This window comes from Martes martes (genome assembly GCF_963455335.1).
Source record: "Martes martes genome assembly, chromosome: 4".
Classification (NCBI taxonomy): Eukaryota; Metazoa; Chordata; class Mammalia; order Carnivora; family Mustelidae; genus Martes; species Martes martes.
In genome coordinates, this window is record NC_137891.1 from 41,636,093 (window position 1) to 41,658,273 (window position 22,181).

Consider the following 22,181-nt stretch of genomic DNA (forward strand, 5'->3'; position numbering starts at 1 on the left):
AAATAGATTTTTCATAATGTATCATTATTTTTTGTTATCTCATAAATACCTGATATTTTTGGCAATTTAATGCCAGTAGTAAGTGATATATAGGGAGTTTTAATTTTTTTCCTTATGTTCTGCTTGAACTTGTTCCAGCATTTTAATCATCTATGTAGAATGAATGTATTTTTAACTGTTACTTATTTATCATTTGTAAAATGTTCTTTAATGTTAAGTATAGCATTTTTTCATTAATGTTCCAATAATCTCTTTCCCTCTATAACTTACTTTTGAGTTAGGCAAAAGCATAAATTTAAAGAGAACCCTCAAGAAAAAAGATTATATGTTCTTAATTAGTAGCTTTATGTTATTTATGAAATTCTTTTTTTAAAAAGTAGAATTTTAAGATACATTGTATTTATGTCATAACCCATAATGTTACGTCAAAGTTTAAATTATGCTGAAACTAGTTTTCTCTAATAGAAGTGCATATTTTATGGAAATTACTTGTAAATTTAACAGACTTTCAATATATAGTCTATAAGCCAGTTAAAAATACTTCATTAAAAAAAAACATTTTTTTCAGTCATTCAACATGTGATGAGCACTTATGAGGTTCCAAGTACAGTATATTATGCTAGGTGCTGGGGCTAGAGTGGTGAATTTGAGCCCTTTCTCTGTGAACTTTACCTGACTATGCTTGAAGACTGAAAGGGCAGTAGATCAAGTGGTTTAGAATAGGTAAAGGATAACTGCCGTGGTATCTGAATTGTGTATTAGGATAATACCCTGATCATTGGGAATATGTATCCAAAGACATACAAAAACTTGATTTTTATTTTTCTTTTTTTGGACAGATGTTGAAATCAGTACCTCCCATAGATGACTATCCACTCTCCTAGAAGTCATAGACCTTGGTGATTTTTAGATTTTTAATCAATCTAGGAGAGCAGAAGCAGGGGATCTAGGGCTAAGGTGTGAGGATAGCAGACCCAAAGTGTAGTAAATGGCCCTTTATACCATTTAAGAATATCAGGGTAGTAGGAACATGTGCTATCTTCTTTGAAAGCATTAACAAAGGCTTTTCTTTTTATTTACCTCATTGGCCTTGGGTAATATTTGTAATTTTTTGTCCTTTTAAGAACTCATTTTTAAAGTTAAGGATGGTTAAGAGCTGTGTGTATATATTTTTGAAGTTTTAAATGTAGTTACTTTAATTTGTTATTCCAAGGATTAAATTCTTTTTGTTTCACAATTTTCTTTATAGCTCTAAAGCTTGACACTTTGATGTATACAAAATATGAAATATGCTATAAATATACTCTTGTCTTCATTTGATTTACATTTTACAATGCTTTTTTGTGTGCTGTAGTGCAAACTTGGATGAGGAAGCACAGGCTGGTACGAGTTCACTACAGGTAATGTTGGATCACCATCCAGTTGCTATTACAGTGGAGGTGAAGCAAGAAGAAGACATTAAGCCCCCTCCTCCACTGGTTTTAAGTTCTCAACAGAGTGATATTTTAGAACAAAGAGAAGACCATGAATTAGTACATGTTATGGAGAGATCTTTGTCGCCGTCACTTTCCTCTGTTGATATGAGAATGACATCGTCTCCATCTTCTATCCCAAGGAGAGATGATTTTTTTCGGCATGAGCGTGGAGAACACTTTAGGTCACAATTAGGGTATGATCCTCAGATTCTGCAAATGCTGAAAGAGGAGCATCAGATAATTTTAGAAAATCAAAAAAATTTTGGATTGTATGTTCAGGAGAAGAGGGATGGATTGAAAAGAAGGCAGCAGCTAGAGGAAGAGCTGCTAAGAGCAAAAATTGAAGTGGAGAAGCTGAAAGCAGTTCGCTTACGGCATGATCTACCTGAATATAATAGTCTCTAATATTTTTTTCAGTCTTGCAATTTGATGATTTTAATTTTGGCCAAATTACTTTCATTTGGGAATATCCTGAAGCAGAATACATACTCTTAAAAATGTGTTAATCTCAATTGTGAAAAAACCTTTTTAGACATGATTTTCTAATTATTTAATTTTCTCTTGAGATATATTAAAACTTATTGATTGGTTGGCATGATTATATATTTTGTCTTCAGTTTTTTTCTAAGAAGTTCGATTGTTGGCCTTACAAAAGATTTCTTATTTTGATCATTAGATTAGAGCACACATAAATAGATATACAAGCATATGTATTCTTTCAAAATTCTGAGTCTTTGACATTTTAAATTAGAGCTTTGAAAGCTGTAGTTCAAGGTTTTTAAGTCAGTCTAATTTAGGAGCCTGATTAACAGAAGCTTGCCTATAAAACATTGATTTTTATGCTTTCCTGTTTTTGAAAAAGTGATAGGATTTTAGAGATGAAAGGTACTTGGAAATCACTTCTTTTCTACCTCTTTGATTCAGAGGTAATGAAACTGAGGTCCAGGGAGAGCTTAGTGACTTGATATAACAAAGCCGTTTATGGCAGAGCAAGGACCAGTACTCACATTTTGTTTCTTTGTAGTTTCCCCCTCTGCTGTTCCATAGAAGTAAAAATCCACTAAAATGTTTTCCTTATGAAAAAATTATGGAAGTGTTTATTTCATTACAATTGCTTTTAAAGATTCTTACGTTACAGAACCAGGGAACTTGTATCATTTATTCCCAACCTTCTTTCCTTTCTTGTCCAGCAAAATAAATGTTATCTTAGAACAGTTGTATATTTTGGCTATAAGATTAAATGTCTTAATTCATTTTTAATGTCTTATTCTGAAAGACATTTATTTTACAGTAAAAGTCACAGTAAAAATGTTTTAATGAACAAAATTAAAATTTTACATAGAAATAGCAAAAAATAGTTATGATTTAATCTAATACTATTGTAAATACTGCTATTTTAGTATTTGCAGAAATAGATAAAATCTCAATTCTTAAGCACACATTAAATTTAAGTTAAATCTTCAATATGTATATTCCATTTTTGCTGGTACTTTGTTGAGGAAGGATTTTTTTAAGCCAAGTTTTAGAATGGAGTAGATAGAGTTTCAGTATAGTGGAAAAGGATGTTTAAGTCAGAGGGAGCAATGTGGAAAAAGGCATAGAGAATGGGAAACAGTGAATCAGGGTGTACAAGCACAAATACCGTGGTAGGCCAGGTGATTTTAAGTGGGTGTAGAGAGGGCCAGTTAAGGCTTTGTTACCTGGACTAGGGTTAAATGAGTAGCTACTATTTAGCTCCAGCAGATTTTTTACATGCAGGAGTAAGCCAGAAGTCTGCATTTTTATGTGAAATTTTTCAACTTAAAAATGTTTGCAAATAATTCAAAATGTTTTAAAAACACTACATGCATGTGAATGGGCCTCATTCAGCCAGTGGGCTTCCAGTTTGTGGCCTTTGGAATAGAGGAATAGTTCACCAAGAGTAGAGCTGACCAGTAACATCAACATCACTTGAGAACTTTTTGACGAGTGTAAATCCATTCCTTTTGAATCAGAAACTCTGGAGGTGTAGACCAGCAATCTGTTTTAATAAACCCTTTAGAGATTCTGATGCAAGCTAATGTTTGAAAACCATTAGAACAGAGTATTTGGAATGTAGGTAGGTGCCTAACTCATACTAGAGTCTCAGAAAAAATGTACTGAAAAGAGACATGGGTGAAGATGAATTGAGGGACATCAGTTTGGAAGTTGGTTGGTGCCACATTATGGATTACACTGAATGCTATTTTTAAATAATTACAGTTGAATGTACAATGGGAAGTCATTGAAGGCTTTTGATTATTAGAGGGATATAAATTAGAGTTCTGAATTAGTGTTATAATAGCATTTATGGGATGGGCATTTAGTGAGAGGAAATTAAATCCAGAATTTAGGTTATGGATATTGAAATAGAATAAAAATAAAATGGACTTTCCTGGTACTATTTTAGCTTGTTAATTGCTTAATTTCATTGGTATTTTATATCTGCTATTAGAGTTAAATATTTTATTATAAAAATGCCTTGACTATATAATATTATATCTCTATTTGGTAGTTTTCATCTTTTTGTTACAACTTTTCTTTGCGCCTAAACACTGGACTCAAGAGATTAGAATCTTATAGTTCTAATTTAATATTTTTACAATATAATTCTAGTAAATACATCCTTGAAGTAGTCAGTTTTAACTTTATGAAATTATTGAAAGCAAATTACTAATATGTAATGGAATTCATATATAACCTCAGCATGCTACTCCTCAGAATTGATGGGAATGTTCAATTTGAATGTTGACTTTGTGCGGCTACATCAGTTTTCCAAACTCTGTTCTGTGGAACAAGAATTCCATGGGATGTTTCTAGGAGATTTCTGTGTTCAAAAAAAGTGCAACACACATTTGTGTGGTTAGGTTCTAAAATCAGTGTGGAAGGTAAAAATGTACATAAAAGATTGCCCTTGAAAGTTTTTTTGCTTTCCGTAAGATAGAATAAACATAGTCTTCTACCGTCATTTTTCCCTCCAGCGTTGTTTCTTTGGTTGTATCAGGTGACAGATTCCTTAGCATTTAGGGACTGAGTAGAATAAAAAACTTTATTTTTGCATATGTTTAAATACCAGAATTATACTTATTTCAGGGAGTTTACTGCCCCCATTTTTTCCAAGTCAATCTTATTTAATTTTAATTTGCAGAAATTTAAATGCCATGAGCTTTACCTTTGAAATGTAATGTCAGAAAACATAGGGAAGAGTGATTTTATCTTCAAAATGTAGACTTGATTCTGTAAAAGAATATTAACTTTGAAAAATAAGCTAAGGCAAAATATTATTTCATCTAAGATAGGTTATTTTTGCCACCTTCCTATGTTTTCTTATCCATGTGAACTTCTACAACACATTGTTATTTCTACAACTTGATTTTCTTTTAAACTAGGTACAATTTATAATGGCAACCTGAAAAAATTAATGAAGCTCTTTCATTGCTAAAAATGCTGTTAGAGGGGCACCTGAGTGGCTCTGTCAGTTAAACGTCTGCTTTTGGGTCGGGTCATGATCCCCAGGTCCTGGGATCGAACCCCATGTTGGGCTCTCTGCTCAACAGGAAGTGTCTTTCTCCCTCTGCTTCTGCCTGCCTCTCTGTTTATTTGTGCTCTCTCTCTCTCTCTCTATCTTTTTCTGTCAAATAAATAAGTAAAATCTTTTTTAAAAAAATTGAAAAAATAAAAATGCCATTAGATTTCTTAAATATTCAAATTAAGTACTTTGTTTTTTTGTATGAGACATAAACTTGGTGTTACTTCATTTTTTTTTTTTCTTTAAAGATTTTGTTTTTTTATTTGACAGACAGAGATCACAAGTAGGCAGAGAGGCAGGCAGAGAGAGAGGAAGGGAAGCAGGCTCCCTGCTGAGCAGAGAGCCCGATGCGGGGCTCGATCCCAGGACCCCGGGATCATGACCTGAGCCGAAGGCAGAGGCTTTAACCCACTGAGCCACCCAGGTGCCCCTGTTACTTCATTTTTGAAAGATTTTACTCTACCCTATTGTATCTTTACTTATGTGAAAATGTTTAGACAATGAATTATTTTCCATGTGCCTTCTTTTAGAGTAATGTCAAATTTTAAATAGACATGTTTAAATAATTTATAGTGTGATAAATTGTATTTAATATATACTGTAGATGATGGTGGTTAAATGCTTTGTTAATACATACTCTTTTAAATACAGGGTAATACATTGTACTGCTGTGTCTATTCTTTATGTGCCGTAAGACTAAGAATTCAGTACCACTGAGGTAAAATTTTTTGATGAGGCACAATTGAAGTATATTTATTTAAATAATTGTTTATAATAGATACTAAATGTACCATGTCTAACTATCATAATATATTTTTTCAAATGTTAAAAATCACAAATTCTCAAAATCAATTAAGTATTTGATGATGAATTTGATAGTAAATAATTAAAAATAATGAGTTGAAATATGGTTGTCATACTTAACAAATACAAAAAAGTAAATTCTTAAGATATGCAGCCTAATTAAATGTTAATGGTCAAGCTAAATCTTTGCATATGATTTTGAGAAATTGATTCATTATATTTTTATATATCTTAAGTTGATTAAACTAGTAGCTATAATTTGAATTTATCTTATTTTTAGTTTTCAGTTGCTTTGTAAGTAGTGGAAAGCCAAATAAATCAATAAAATAAAAATACCACCCAAATTACCCCCCCAAATTTCAACTAAAATAGATATATCATTAGACTTACACTTTGTTAGTACATCTTTCATGTGTTAAAATTATATGTAAACTTACCTTACGAAGATTAAGAAACTCTTCAAATAGAAAAAATATTCATATGCCTACCACCTAAATTCTGCAGTTACTGTTTTGTTATACTTGCTTTATCATATATCCATCCATCCATCTATCCATCAATTCATTTTTAAAAATAAAACGGTTTAAAACAAGTTGAGGACTTCACTAAACACTTCAGCAGAAGTATCATCAATTGGAATTCAATATGTGTGTGTGTGAGTGGTGTGTGAGATAAGATTTGCAAACGTGAAATGTACAAGTCAATGAATTTTGACAGGTGACTCTACCTGTGTACCTTAGATCCCTGTCAAGATTTAGAATGTTATCATTACCCTAGAAAGTTCTCTTGCCCCTTCCTGATCAATCCTTTGGCACCTCAGACAACCATTGTTCTGATTTTTAAAAAATCATAGATAAGTTTTGCTTGTTCTAGAACTTTATATAATTGAAATCATGCAGTATATACCCTTTGTTTCTCTTTTCTTTTACCTATCTTAATGTTTTTAATACCTATGTTTGTTCATCCTCTTATAGTTTATTGCTTTCTGTTGTTGAATGGTATTCCCTTGTATAAATATACCTCAGTTAATGTATCCATTATTTTTTGATGGACTTCTGAGCTATTTCCAGATTATGGCTATTATGTATAAAGATTCTGAGTATTCTTGTATAAATTTGTTGTGGACATAATGCTGGATTAGGGAAAATCTACATGTTTAAGTTTTTAAGAAACTGCCAGGCATTTTCCCAAAGTGATTGTACCATTTTACACTTTCATCAACAGTGTATTTTTTTTTTTAAATAAACCTGTGCATGCTCAACGATTGGATGTCAGAATTGAAATTAATAACTTTTCTAATTTTTTAGATGAGTTTAAAATGCTAAGCAGAAAATAAAATAAAAAAAATGCTGAGCAGATAGTTTTGATATCTGGAAATGTTGTAGTTTTATTGATTTTTTTCCCCTATTTTAGCCTTTACTGCATATATGCTTTGACAAGAGGTACTGAGAAATGTGATGAAATGTATAGTCCCTGCTATGTTCATAAAGTATCATTCTGAAAATATTTAATGCCAAGAAAGATCTTTTAGGTTTATTTTATTCATAACGATACTTAGATGACATTAAATCTCTCTAATTATTAGATAAGAAAACTATGGGAGTGCCTGGATGGCTGAGTTGGTAAAGTGTCGGTCTTGGTTTTGGCTCAGGTCATGGTCTCGGGGTGCTGAGATCAAGCCAGGTTGGGGTCTGTGCTCAGTGTAGAGTCTGCTCGAAATTCTCTGTCCCTCTTCCTCTCCCCCTTTATCTGCTCATGTGTGTGCATGTGAGCCTGTGCTCTTTCTCTCTCAAATAAACAAAATCTTAAAAAAAAAAAAAGATAAAACTGGTTCAGAGGAATTTGTATATTAATGATTGCAAATTTTTTAGTGTAATAAAAACTATGTTTCAAACTTTATATTACGTCTATATGATAATATATGATAAAATTCTGGTATGTTTTAGTAATTTTCAAATACAGTTTGGGAGAGTATTTACATTCTTTGTTGAATTTGATTAGATGAGACCTCTTTTTTTTTTTTTTAAGATTTTTAAAAATTTATTTGACAGACAGAGATCACAAGTAGGCAGAGAGACAGGCAGAGAGAGAGAGAGAGAAGCAGGCTTCTGGCTGAGCAGAGAGCCTGATGCGGGGCTCGATTCCAGGACCCTGGGATCATGACCTGAGCTGAAGGCAGAGACCTTAACCTACTGAGCCACCCAGGCGCCCCTAGATGAGACATTTTAAATTCTATTTGTTCTATTGAAAACAATGTATTTGAAAATTTTTGAAGAAAAACATTTAAAGATTTTATCGGTTTATTTGATTGAGTCAGAGAGAGTACACAAGTAGGCAGAGCAGCAGGCAGATGGAGAGGGAGATTTGGGGCTTGATCCTCGGACTCTGGGACCAAGACCTGAGCCAAAGGCAGACGATTAACCCAGTGAGCCACCCAGGCGCCACAAGAAAAGAAAATACTAAAGGCTTGGATATATGGAATGTATAATTAAGCCATCCAACTGTAGAGTAACTATGCTTAGGAATCATTAAGATGATCATATCTGCTATCAGTATTAAAATGGCAGTATCTCCCTCTTCCTCTTTTATCAAAGCATGATTTTGAACATTCTTACTTATGAATCTTGCTAATAGGCATTCAAGTCTCTTATTTATACAGACTGTTTTTTTGGTATTGATTTGTGAAGTACCTTACAGGGTCAAGGGTAAAATAGATCAGAACCAAGTTTAAAAATAAAAATTACAGTTGGAGTGGAATTGTTAGGGGTGATTAGTCTAGAGGGTAGCGAATTAATCAATATTTTATGTATTACAAGTAGTCTAGATGAGGGAGGGTTTTGTTCCTTATGTGTTCAGTTTCCAATATCTTTATTCTACTTTTTAAATTTTCTCTCTTCCCTGCCTTAATGGCATACATTTAAAATGGGACTAAATGGGAAAGGAACCAAGACCAGATGATGATGATGGCAGTTAATATTTAGGAAGTATTTATGTCAAGTGCTGTTCTAAGGGTTTTATATATAATAGCTAATCTAATGCCTAAAACAAATCTGTGAGGTAGATATTGGTATTACATTCATTTACAGATTCATAAACTGGCATAGAGTGGTAAGTAACTTGTCCACAGTCACTTAGCTTGTAAGTGGGAAAACTCAAGATTCAAACCCAGGCAGATTAGTTCATGCTCTTCTCCTCCTACTGTTCTACAGAAGAAAGGGTATATCTGAGAATCTGTGGTATTTCAAAGTTGATTATAAGTAATTTCTGACTTCTCAGTTTATTGTCTTTTGTTCTGTTTATTTTTTCTTGGCACGAGGAGGGTCCTGGACATAGCAAGTCAACTCTTTCGGCTCTGGGAATTTAACAGGGTATTTGCCTGGATGTTTTTCCAGCCATTTTGATGAAGACATACTTTTTACTCTTGTTTTACAGCAATCCTGAGCAATCACATTGTTTTCTTGGATAACATAATAAAAGAAAGGAATAATTTTTAAATTTATTTTATTTTTTAAAAAGATTTTATTTATTTATTTGACAGACAGAGATCACAAGTAGGCAGAGAAGCAGGCAGAGAGAGAGAAGGAAGTAGGCTCCCTGCTGAGCAGAGAGCCCAATGCAGGGCTCCATCCCAGGACCCTGGGATCATGACCTGAGCCGAAGGCAAAGGCTTTAACCCATTGTGCCACCCAGGGGCCCTAGGAATAATTTTTTTAAAAATGCAAAATGGTATTATCAGTCATTCAATGCACATTGACTACTACTGGTAGAAATAGTGCAAAGACAAAACTAAAGATGGCTAAAATTGTACACCACAAAATTTTTTAGAGTTCAAAAACTGATCGAGCATCCCATCTTTTTTGTTAATCCTACGAACCTGTAAGACTTTATCTGGGAAACTCAAAGCTGGTAAAGAAAAGTAATCAACAAATGACAACTACCAGTTATCTAAAAACGGATAAATTTTCTTGACTAGAAACTGATGGAGTAATACAATTTTGTTAATATTTATGTATTCAAAATTTGACTTAGCAAAACTGCATTTGGTAGAAATTAGGGTTTTAAAAACTCAAAAAAAACTTTTTGTTTGCAAAAGCTATAGTCAGGAAAATATTCATAAAAAAGTGACTGAGGAATCAAATCTTCGTTAAAAAGTTTATGTGGAATGGGACGCCTGGGTGGCTCAGTTGGTTAAGCAGCTGCCTTCGGCTCAGGTCATGATCCCAGCGTCCTGGGATCGAGTCCCGCATCGGGCTCCTTGCTCAGCAGGGAGCCTGCTTCTCCCTCTGCCTCTGCCTGCCACTCTGCCTGCCTGTGCTCGTTCGCTCTCTCTCCCTCTCTCTCTCTCTGACAAATAAATAAATAAAATCTTAAAAAAAAAAAAAGTTTATGTGGAAGATAATCCTGGAAGTAACAGTTCATAAAAATGAAACTAAAAATGGACAACAAAGGAGATGAATTCAAAGTCAATTTCTAAAGCTAGTTTCTCATGAAAATTAATTTTAAGATGATTCTGTTTTAATATTTTTATAAGCATAAAGTCAAATGTTCTTTGAATCAAAATGGCAGTTTTGGAAAGTACCTATTGTTCTGGGCATATGGTGATGAGCAAGATCAAACCTTGACTAGTTTAGTTGGGAAGGCTAATATTAAATAATTTGTCACATAATTAACTGCTGAGATAATGCTGAAATAATAAGGCAAGATCTAGCTGGGCAGTAAGGGAAATTTAAATTGTATGGCAGTGTGAACAGAAGGTAATTTAGAATAGCATTTTGGAGGAAGAGGTAGTTGGCCTTTTGGCTAGAAGTAGTATGTTTTCTTGAAGACCATTAAGACTTATGGATTTTTTTTTTTTTTTTTTTTTTTTTAAAGATTTTATTTATTTATTTGTCAGAGAGAGAGAGAGAGGGAGAGAGAGCGAACGAGCACAGGCAGGCAGAGTGGCAGGCAGAGTGGCAGGCAGAGGCAGAGGGAGAAGCAGGCTCCCTGCTGAGCAAGGAGCCCGATGCGGGACTCGATCCCAGGACGCTGGGATCATGACCTGAGCCGAAGGCAGCTGCTTAACCAACTGAGCCACCCAGGCGTCCCAAGACTTATGGATTTTAAGAAGGATACATAATCAGATTTACATTAAAAATGGAAATATATAGTGAATATGGAAAATGGTTTTAGGGAGTAGAGGTGGCAAGAGAAGATTTCAGTAGGTCTCTTGGGAAGATCGTACAGTAGTACGGTAGCTCAGATCAGAGATGGTGATTTGAGGAAGAGGGGAGGGTATGGAGAAGGCGAACAGTACAGAGCTTTGGGAGCCACGTGGGGCTAGAATCACCTGAATCTGTGGTTGATTGCCTGTGGAACTGAGAGTAAAGGATGTCAAGCATAATTTCCAATTTTTTGGCATGAATGAGGGTGATGGTACTCTGAGAAATGAGAAAACTGAAGGAGGAGCAATTTTTGGAGAGAAGACAAGTGGGCATGACGAATTGAGATGTTTATGAGACATTCATGTAGACAGGTCTGAGAGGCAATTATGTACAGATACACAGATCTGGAGTCATGATCTGGGCTAGAGAAAAAAAAATACAACTTTATGCAAGGGTGGTATTAAATCCATGCGAGTAGATGAACTAATTTAAGGAGAAGGGCACTGTGAGAAGAGGGTCTAAAACTCAGGTCTGATGAGCTGGCAAATATGTTTTAGAAGAAGCAGCCAAAGAAGTAAAAGGAAAAATTGAAATGTGTTAGGAAAGCTGTAAAAATAGGGTCCAGTATTTCAAGGAGGAAGTGGTCAACATTGTCCAATGCTTTTGAGAACTCTGACAAGACAAAAATACCAAAAAATATTGGCAAGGAACTCCTTAATGACCTTTAACAAGGGTGGTTTTGAGGGAGGACTGGACTGGAAGCCGGATTGGAGTATAGATCTTCCTTGACTTATGGGGTTATGTCTCAATAAACCCATCATAAGTTGAAAATATCATAGGTCAAAATGCATTTATGGGGACGCCTGGGTGGCTCAGTCGGTTAAGCTGCTGCCTTCGGCTCAGGTCATGATCCCAGGGTTGGGGGATCGAGTCCCTCATCGGGCTCCTTGTCCAGCAGGGAGCCTGCTTCTCTCTCTGCCTCTGCCTGCCACTCTGCCTGCTTATGCTCTCTCTATGACAAATAAATAAAATCTTTAAAAAAATGCATTTATACATCTAGCTTACTGAACATTATAGCTTAGCTCAACCGATGTTCCTCAGAACATTTACATTAGCCTACAATTTGGCAAAATCATCTAACACAACCCTATTTTGCAATAAAGTATTAACCATCTCATGTAGTTTATTGAATAGTGACAATGAAAAACAGAATGGTTGTGAGTGTATCAGTTGTTCAGCCTCATGATTTCATGGTAGACAGGGAGTTGTGGATAGCTGCTGCTTTCCAGCTTCACAAGAGAGGATTAGACCATGTACTACTAGCCTGGGAAAATACCACAATTCAGAATTTGAAGTAGATATTTTTTCCATGGATGTTGAAAATTTATCTCCGGTTTCTAGAGTTTTAAAATGTTTATGGTAATTATGTTATTCTACTTAAACTGAGTTTATATGACTTTGAGATGATAAGTTTATATTCATTGTTCTCATGGTAATGCTAGACCTGACATTTGAATTTCTTAATTTATAAAATACTAACAGGAGTATGATCAAATATTCTTCCATAATTTTTAGTACCATCTAATTTTCTTGTGCTTTTATTTTTGTTCAAATGACCTTACTACTTAAAGTTGACCATTTCTAATAATGTGGTTTTTATTTTATTTTATTTTTAAATTCTAGTTCACTCAGCCCCTAAAGAAATAACAGTGTTTAAGAGACAAGAAGAGGAAGGACCTGATAGCCTAGTTAAATATTTCAGTGTTGTTTGGTGTAAGGCTTCAAAGAAAAAACACAAAAAGTGGGAAGGTGATGCTGTTCTCATTGTAAAAGGAAAGTCATTTACATTAAAGGATTTGGAAGGCAAAGACATTGGAAGAGGTATTGTGATATTACCTGATGTTTATGATTTGGCCTACAACTAGTATATATTTGAGGTTACATAATTAAAATGATTGGATTTTATAAAGGGTTAGTTAGATTAAGATGCTCTTTAATTGACTTGCATGTCTAAATTATCTCATAATAGTTAGTCTAAGAGTCTTACAAACACTAACTCTGAAGCAAATCCCATCCCATGGATTCATTTTCTCTAAAATGAAATAGTTATATATGGTTATTTTGGTATTTTTCTGAGATTAAACTGTTTGTCTTAGTGTACTCCTCACCCCCCAAATGCTAAATGATTAAAGTTAGAAAGATGTTAATATCAGGAGTGGAATATTATCTAATTTCAATGATAACCCAATAAAATTTTGGAAAAAATAACAAGGGAAAAAAACATGGCTAGGCATCATCTAAATTAATACATCTAAATTGGAGGTTGTCATTATTTTTATTATAAAATGTTGCCAGGATGATTTGTATTGATACAAGTTAACTCACAAATTCAGAACGCTTAACACCAACCATGTTTTTTATCATTATCTCTTATTGTTCAGTTTTGAATATGGCCCATTACTGTAAAATTCATCCTATATGTTCGTTCATTCATTCATTCATTTAATAATATCAAACTTTATAGTATATAAATGTTAAGTGCCAAGCACTATGCTAGGAGTAACTCCTAGCATATAAATGGATATAATTTATAGTTTAGTGGGGATAGGGCAATGTAATTGGTAATTAGGAGGCAGTATAATAATTATTTCACTGAGAATTTGTACTCCATGCAGTAGGAGGTAGAAGGACCATTTAGGTCTACCTAGGAGGCTGGGGAAAGCTTCATAAGAATTGTTTAAGGAAGTATTTGAAGGATAAATAGTTTTGTAGGATATGAGAAAGGGGCATACAAAAGAGGGAATAATATGTACAAAGGCACAAAAGCAGGGGAGAATTAAAACTACTGGTTCAGTGTTTCAGGAATTTTTATTTTATGTGAAGGTCAGTGAGTGACAAGAGTGACAAGTTGAGGCTGAACTGAATTATCTGCAGCAGAATTTTTTTATTATAAAAATAGTGAGGGGTGCCTAGGTGGCTCATTCAGTTAAGTCTCTGACCCTTGGATTTGGCTGATACCATGATTTCAGGGTCATGGGACTGAGCGCAGCATTGGGCTCCTTGCTGAGCAAGCTTGCTTAAGATTCTCTCCCTCTCCCCTGCCCCACCTCTCTCTCTCAAAAAAAGAAAAAAAAAAAATCATATGCTCTACAGACAGCCGACAAGCACCCCAAGCTATGTTTTCAATAATTAAAGAAGACCTTGCTTTCTCTAAAGCTTGGCTAATTTTTATAGCTTTATTATTTATTCCTTCTGATTTTTAGTGTTTTTTTTTTTTAAAGACAAAATGATAAATGTTTTCATTCTGGCTAATGGGTTATACAAGGTTATTTGCATTCAACACACAGTTTTTATTCTGTATAGTTATGGGAAAGTGACTATGGTATCACTAATTAAGTCATCTTAGGGTATCAGTAAATTAAATTCACATTCTCCCTTCTCAATTTAAAGGCGTTGCATATAAATTCAAAGAGCTTGAAAAGATTGAAGAGGGCCACAGACTGATGATTGGTGGAAAAGAAGTAGAAGTCATGGGTATAATCTCTCCAGATGATTTCAATAGTGGCAGATGTTTTCAGCTTGGAGGAGGAAGCCCTGCTATTTCAAGTTCTTCTCAAGCTGCCAAGAAGTGTTTCTCTAACCCCTTTAAAAGTGTTTGTAAATCAAGTTCAAAGGAAAATAGACTGAATGGCTTCCAAGATTGCAGACCACGCCATGACCCACATGCTCCAAGTAAGATGTAAAAAATAATTTAAATATTCTGTTTTTACTGTCAAAAAGTATTTGGCATGTGAATTTAAAGTTTAAGTTTTGTTTAAAGTTTTCAGATGAAATTATGTATTATTCTTCAGGTATATAACTCAAATAAGGAATAATGTTGAAGTTGTATAATATAGTTTAGGAATCATTTATAAATGTATAATTCTAAGAATACAGTAATGAAAATGTCATATTTGTGTTGAAGGAAAAATTGGAGATGTATACACACATACATATGGAAAAATATACAAATTGGAGATGTATACATACATACACATATACATATATATATATATGATTTTGAGTAATATCTGACATCTTCAGCAAAAAGAAATATTAGTCAATTCATGAGTCAGGATTATGTTTATACTTTCTTTTGATGAGTATATACCTTGATCGCATGCATTAGTGTATTAAAATGTTGAATGGTGGGATCTCGGGTAAAGAATTTAAATTTTACTCATGAGAATTCAATTTAATAAATTAATTTTCACATTAATGAATCTAATTTAAATATCACATTAAAAAATAAAACCTCTCCTGTTTTTTGTTTGTTTTTTGGTTGTTTACTCAACAGGGATTTCTTCAGTGCCTTTTTTTGCATTGGGCCCAGAGGTAAATTGTTATCAAAGATCTTCCCATTTAGTTAGGAGACAGACAAGTAAATTTGAATTATAGGGCAGTGGTTATTGCAGTCAGGGTACAGAGTAGGCTACTTTCATATTAGTAGTAAAATTGAAAGTACATAAAGCAACATAATTAAGTATTTTTTGTAAGTATTATGGAGATAGAATTTTTGAAATAAAGGAGTCTTTGAGATCATTTAGTTCAGTCTCTTTGTGTTTGAAGAAAACTGAGGTCAGAAAGATGAACTGAAATTGTTGAAATTCAAATAATTAGTGATAAATTTGGGATTAAAACCCCCAAATTAAAAGTTCCTAGCTCTATGTGAGCTTATCAGAGATTTAATTGAAAGAGAATGATAGAAAGCAGAGAACAGAAAGCTTCTGCTTCTGATTTTTCTTTTTATCCACATTTTTTTTCTGTCCTGCCATCTCTTTTAACAGGCTTCCTTCTCCTTTATTCTTTCTCTTTGCCTTCCTGTTACATAATACAGGGATGTGGGGAACCAAAAGAATGATGTGCTTATTCAAAGATCTGACTTGGAGTCCTGAATTTGCCACTAACCTAACTGATTCTTTACTTCTTGGGGTAGTCACTTACTTCTCTCTTGGCTTTGTCTTCTCAAGTCTAAAATGTGGGTTCTAATTACTACCATAGAGACACAGAGTGCTGCTATATGCTGTGTATAATAAATACTTGATGACTGAATGAAGTTTTATAGTGATTATATATACGTGGATGTGTGTGCTTGTGTGATATAATAAGAACCCTTTGTGTAAATGCTAATAAGTAGTTGATGATTCTCATTTATTTATCTTGCCAAGGGTAGAATTAGGTTTTAGGCTTAAAATGAAAACGTGAAAGATTTTGTAATCACTAAGTGATGCTTCCTTATTGAGAAGGTAGAGAGAGAGGCATCTTAAAATTTGGACTGGTGTCCCATTATTGTGGTATTTTAAATTTTACCTTTTTTGAAGATGGATGCTTTGTTAGTTGGCTTAGATTCTATAGTCCTTCTTATTTCAGTAGTGAATTATCCTCACCTCTGTCTTCTCTTTTTCCCCTTCGTGTTTTTCAAAAGAGAAAAAAAATGGGCCCATTTCTTGCTTAGGAACCAACAAGGAATATGCTCTTGCTTTGCTACTAGAATACAGGGGAATGCCAAGGGCCGAATTTTCCATTTTCACTCTCCCTAATCCTCTACCTGCCAGGAATTGACCTCAAAAATAGGAGTTCCTTTTAGTTGCTCAGAAATGCTCGATCCACAGAAAACTTTCCTATAGGTTATTGGTAATGGTTAAACGTGACCAAACTCTCATTCCCGTGACTGTATTTCTGCATTGGTGGATATTTATTTAATTTCCTGGAACCTATTTTCTTTATCTTCCTTTACTTTCTCTCTGTCAAGTAAATAAATAAAAATTTCTCATTTCTTTTCTTTTTTTCTTTTTGTTTTATTTTGAAAATCTATTTCATTTTTTAACTATGATGTAGACATATAAATATATCCCCCAAATAATTTTGATGAGTTTATTATCTAACTTTAGATTTATTGAGAACTGCTTTCCAGTTATATTTGAATTTGTATTTTTGGGTGATATTTTAATAAATCCTTTAAATTGTATTAGTATATTTCTACTGAATTACCTTATTATTCTACAGTTACTTTTTTTTTTGCTGCTTTGCAAAGTTTCATGAGTTTGACATTCATGAACATAGTAATTAAAGCATATAATTATGGCAAAGTCAATGGAAAATTTGTCATCCTTTCTTAATTCTTCTGATTAATAGAAGTAATAGTCATTGTTTGTGTGAACAGAAATGAAGATAATGGGAGCCTTGTGTTAAATTTGGGGTACCTTTCTAAAATAAGAAGCTGTGAGCATTAGCAGCTGCAACTTGGCAAAATTCCAACCTGTAGTTTCAGTTGGAGATAGTTCTCTTTGCTCTGAATACTGAACTATTAAATGTTGTGGCTTACTGAATTCTTTACTAAACAATAGTGAATTTCATTGGTTTTGAAGTACTTTGAGGTGTATGAAGTTTAGAAAGCTCTTTGAAATTCTCTGCCTGAAATCTTACATCAATAAGACATGAGATTATTTTTTAATTTTCTTTTCTTGCCTAGTATCAATGTTACTAAATGTCCAGCTTTTTTTTTTCTTTTGCCACAAATGACAGCAAATAGTTATAGGCTATGAGTAATTAAAGCAAGTTAATATAGTTGCTGACAAAGTGAAATTGCCATACATTAATAGTTAAACTTTCATCTTTTTCTTAAGATTCTCTTGTAATGTCACGACCTGACAATAATTGCCAGTGGACATTCAATAAGAATTGTTTTCCTATTGTGGATGTGGTGATAGATCCTCACCTTGTATATCATCTTCGACCACATCAGAAAGAAGGAATCAAATTCCTTTATGAATGTGTAATGGGAATGAGGTAGGAAAATAAATGATTTGTCTAGTCTAATCTGAGTTTTTCCTTTTTTTTTGTTTGTTTAAAGATTTTATTATTTTTTTAAAGTAATATCTCCACCCAACATGGGGCTTGAACTCATAACCCTGAGATCAAGAGTCACATGCTCTACTGACTGAACCAACCAGGCAGGTACACTTAGTCTGATCTGAGTCTTTTTTTTTTTTTTTTTAAGATTTTATTTATTTATTTGACAGACAGAGATCACAAGTAGGCAGAGAAGCAGGCAGAGAGAGAGGAAGGGAAGCAGGCTCCCCGCTGAGCAGAGAGCCTGATGCGGGGCTCGATCCTAGGACCCTGGGATCATGACCTGAGCTGAAGGCAGAGGCTTTTAACCCACTGAGCCACCCAGGCGCCCCTGATCTGAGTTTTGATTTAGCCTGTAACATAATGGTTTTCTACGGATGCCTGGGTGGCTCAGTCTGTTAAGCATCTGCCTTTGGCTCATGTCATGATCTCAGGATCCAGTCCTGCATCGGGCTCCTTGCTCAGCAGGGAGTGTGCTTCTCCCTTTGACCACCACCCCCCCTGCCCCGCCCCCCCTCTCTCATTCTCTCTGTCAAGTAAATAAATAAAAAACTTAAAAAAATGGTTTTCTAGAAAAAGCCTGATATAATGAGTCTCAGTACATCATGAATAATACTTAATGTGTGCATTTATTTTTTTAAAAAAATTAACATATAGTGTATTATTTGCCCCAGGGGTACATGTCTGTGAATCATCAGGCTCACACATTTCACAGCACTCATCATAGCACATACCCTCCCCAATGTCCATAATCCAGCCAGTGTACATTTATTCTAAAAGTGATTCTTGAGGAGGCCTTGTGCCAGACACCTGCTAGGAGCTGAGCATATAGGAGCCAGGACCATGGTCCCTACCCTTAAGTGGTTTTTAAAATATTTGAGGAAATAGGTAAATATAATCAACCTGAATGTGGTACAATAAGAGCTTACTAGTATGAGAAAGGGTTATGGGGGCAAAATGGAAGTAGCCTTTAATTCTGCTTATGGAAAAAACATTTTCTTCTAGTCCTACTTTAAAAAAAAAAAAGAGTAGGGGCGCCTGGGTGGCTCAGTGGGTTAAAGCCTCTGCCTTCGGCTCAGGTCATGATCCCGGGGTCCTGGGATCGAGCCCCGCATCGGGCTCTCTGCTCAGCGGGGAGCCTGCTTCCTCCCCTCTCTCTCTCTGCCTGCCTCTCTGCCTACTTGTGATCTATGTCTGTCAAATAAAGAAATAAAATCTTTATAAAAAAAAAAGAAAAAAAAAAGAGTTCCCCCACTCCCTTTTTTGAATTTTTTTTTTTTCAGATTTTATTTATTTATTTGACACAGAGAGAGCAAGCGCATAAGTGGGAGAGAAGCAGGCTCGGGGAGCCTGACATGGGGCTCAATTCCAGGACTCTGGGATCATGACCTGAGCCAAAGGCAGACACTTAACTAACTGAGCCACCCAGGTGCCCCTCCCCAACTTCCATTTATTTATTTATTTATTTATTTATTCATTCATTCATTCATTCATTTATCTTTTAAAAAGATTTTATTTATTTATTTGACAGAGAGAGACACAGCGAGAAAGGGAACACAAGCAGGGGGAGTGAGAGAGGGAGAAGCAAGCTTTCCGCTGGGCCGGGAGCCTGATGTGGGGCTCAGTCCTAGAACCCTGGGATCTTGACCTGAGCCGAAACCAGATGCCTAATAACTGAGCCACCCCGGCAACCTCCCCCACAACTCCCTTTTAAATAGAGTTTTCTGATAAAGAATTGTGGTGTCCTCTCTTAAAGATACTTTAGAGGATACACACAGACACGCAAAGCCAGACAAAGGAATGAAAAAGAATCAAAGGAACCTGCTAACACCTTGTTATATTTCCTTCTAGTTCCTTTTCTTTTACTTTTAATGCATAGACCTTGATTTTTAAATTGATCATTTAATAGGGAATTGAGATTATAAATTCCCCCAAACTCTTTTTATTTTTTTAAAGATTTTATTTACTTGACAGACAGAGACACAACGAGAGAGGAAACACAAGCAGAGGGAATGGGAGAGGGAGAAGCAGGCTCCTGCTGGGCAGGGAGCCTGATGTGGAGCTCGATCCCAGGACCCTGGGATCCTGACCTGAGCCAAAGGCAGATGCTTAACGACTGAGGCACCCAGGTGCCCCCAGGCGCCAAACTCTTAAGAACCCTTTGATGACAGGTTAAGAGAATACTAAATCCCAGAAACTTTGTAGACTCATGTTCTTTCTCAAGATTTTGTCTCATTTGGCTGGGAGGGGATCTTTAATTTCTTCTCTTTTACTTTTCAATGTAATCAAACCTGAACTTTTAATTATTTTGAATTCTTAAAGATCTTTGATTCCAGATCTTTTCTGGCACCCACTGCAGCAGTGCTGGTAACCTGATGTCATACAATTTTATTTTGTCTGGATTTTTGCAGTAGTACTTATGTGTCTGGTTCTGATGCTCCTCAAATTCATTCTACTTATTGCTACCAGCTTGATTTTTCTGAAAAGCAGTTCTGAACATGGCATTCCTTTGCCTAAATTGTTTCAGACTCTCAGAACTTAGAGCAGTGTTTCCTGATCTGTAATATGCACTTTACTGGTGGGATGTGGGATCATTTTAGGTGGACATGGACAAGCCTTGCTTTTTAAAATTTTGTTTTATTTTAAAAAATTGAAGGATTTTATTCTTAAGCAATCTTTTTTTTTTTTTTTTTTAAGATTTGTTTATTAGTCGAGAGAAAGAGAGAGAGAGTGCAAGTGTGTGTGGGGAGAGGGACAGAGAGAGAGGGCTCTGCTGAGCGCGGAGCCAGATGTGGGGCTCCATCTCATGACCCCGAGATCATGACTTGAATCAAAACCAAGAGTCGGATGCTTAACCTGACTGAGCCACCCAGGTGGCTCTGTCTGTCATCTCTATACCTAATGTGGAACTCGAACTCACAACCCCGAGATAAAGAGCTGCACACTCCACCCACCAAACCAGTCAGGAGCCCCACACCTTGTTTTTAAATTCCAATAGTAACATATTTATTTAGTGAATTATTAGAAAAAAGTAGCATAGTAAGTCCTTGGTTTCATGGATTTATTATGCTTGGAGTTTTAGAATAAATCTAAATAAATATTTAGAAAACTTAAAATAACTTAAAAATAAGTTATAAATAAATAATATAAATAAATAATATAAATAAATAATAAAAAAATAACTTAAAAATACCACATATGGTATCACATATAGCAAAATTAGTGGTGTTTGGGAGACTAATATTTGGGAGACACCTGCAAGATGCAGTCTGAACTTTCAAGAATAAGTATGCCTGCCGTCTTTAGTCTCTTCCTATCTTGCCAGGTTCATAGCCTTTGTGTTTCCTTGCTTGGAATTCAGTTCAAGCTCCAACTATGTTGAACTACTTGATTCATGTAATGAACTATTCACCTTTGAGAAGGGCCACCTTTTCAGTGAAGCCTTCCTGCTTTCTTCCTTCCACTGTCAAAGGATGGATCACTATTTTCTCTCTGCCACTCACTACATCTCAGTTGGCATTTGGTCTTGCATTGTCACGTTGTTGATATAAAATGATAATAATGGGGTGCCTGACTGGCTGGTTTAGTTGGTAGAGCATGCATCTCTTGATCTCACAGTTGTGTTTGAGCCCCAATGTTGGGTGTAGAGATTACTTAAAAAAAAAAATCTTAAAAAAATGATAATAGAGGCATCTGGCTGGCTCAGTCAGTTAAGTGTTTATCTTAGGCTCAGGTCTGATCCTAGCGTCCTGGGATTGAGCCCTGTGTCAGGCTCCTTGCTCAGTGGGGAGCCTGCTTCTCCCTTTGCCTGTTGCTCCCCCTACTTGAGCTCTCTCTCTCACTGGCAAATATATAAAATCATTTTAAAAAATGATAATAATGGCTATAGTTCATGTTTGTGATTTTTTTTTCTGTACTTTGAAATGGAAAGCATAGTTGATTTTTGGTTATCATTTTTACTAATAAGAAAATGGGTTAAATTTTAATTTAAATTCCAGTTAATATATATTTTAGTATTAAGTTTCAGGTGTGCAATTGAGTCATTCAACATTACTTTTTGTTTTTTTAAAGATTTTATTTTTTTGACAGAGAGAGACAGCGAGAGAAGGAATATAAGCAGGGGGAGTGGGAGAGGGAGAAGCAGGCTTCCTGCTGAGCAGGGAGCCTGATGAGGGGGTCAATCCCAGGACCCTGGGATCCTGACCTGAGCTGAAGGCAGATGCCTAACGACAGCCACCCAAGCACCCTTCGTCATTCAACACTACTTTTTTTTTAATTTATTTTTTATTTTTTAAAAGATTTTATTTATTTATTTGACAC

The 22,181-nt window shown here is 35.0% G+C and overlaps 1 protein-coding gene across 2 annotated transcripts in view; it reads left to right on the forward strand.

The window, feature by feature from the left end:
• RAD54B (RAD54 homolog B) overlaps positions 1-22,181 on the forward strand; it is a gene marked incomplete at its 5' end in the record, with an annotated part of 97,602 nt that overhangs the window by 38,565 nt on the left and 36,856 nt on the right. The window contains 4 exons of one of the 2 annotated variants that reach the window (XM_080802600.1): positions 1,355-1,497; positions 12,654-12,851; positions 14,421-14,702; positions 17,636-17,798. In XM_080802600.1, coding sequence (XP_080658726.1) covers positions 1,355-1,497; positions 12,654-12,851; positions 14,421-14,702; positions 17,636-17,798 — 786 coding nt within the window. The remainder of the gene's footprint in view (positions 1-1,354; positions 1,498-12,653; positions 12,852-14,420; positions 14,703-17,635; positions 17,799-22,181) is intronic. The other variant, XM_080802599.1, reaches the window with a different exon arrangement.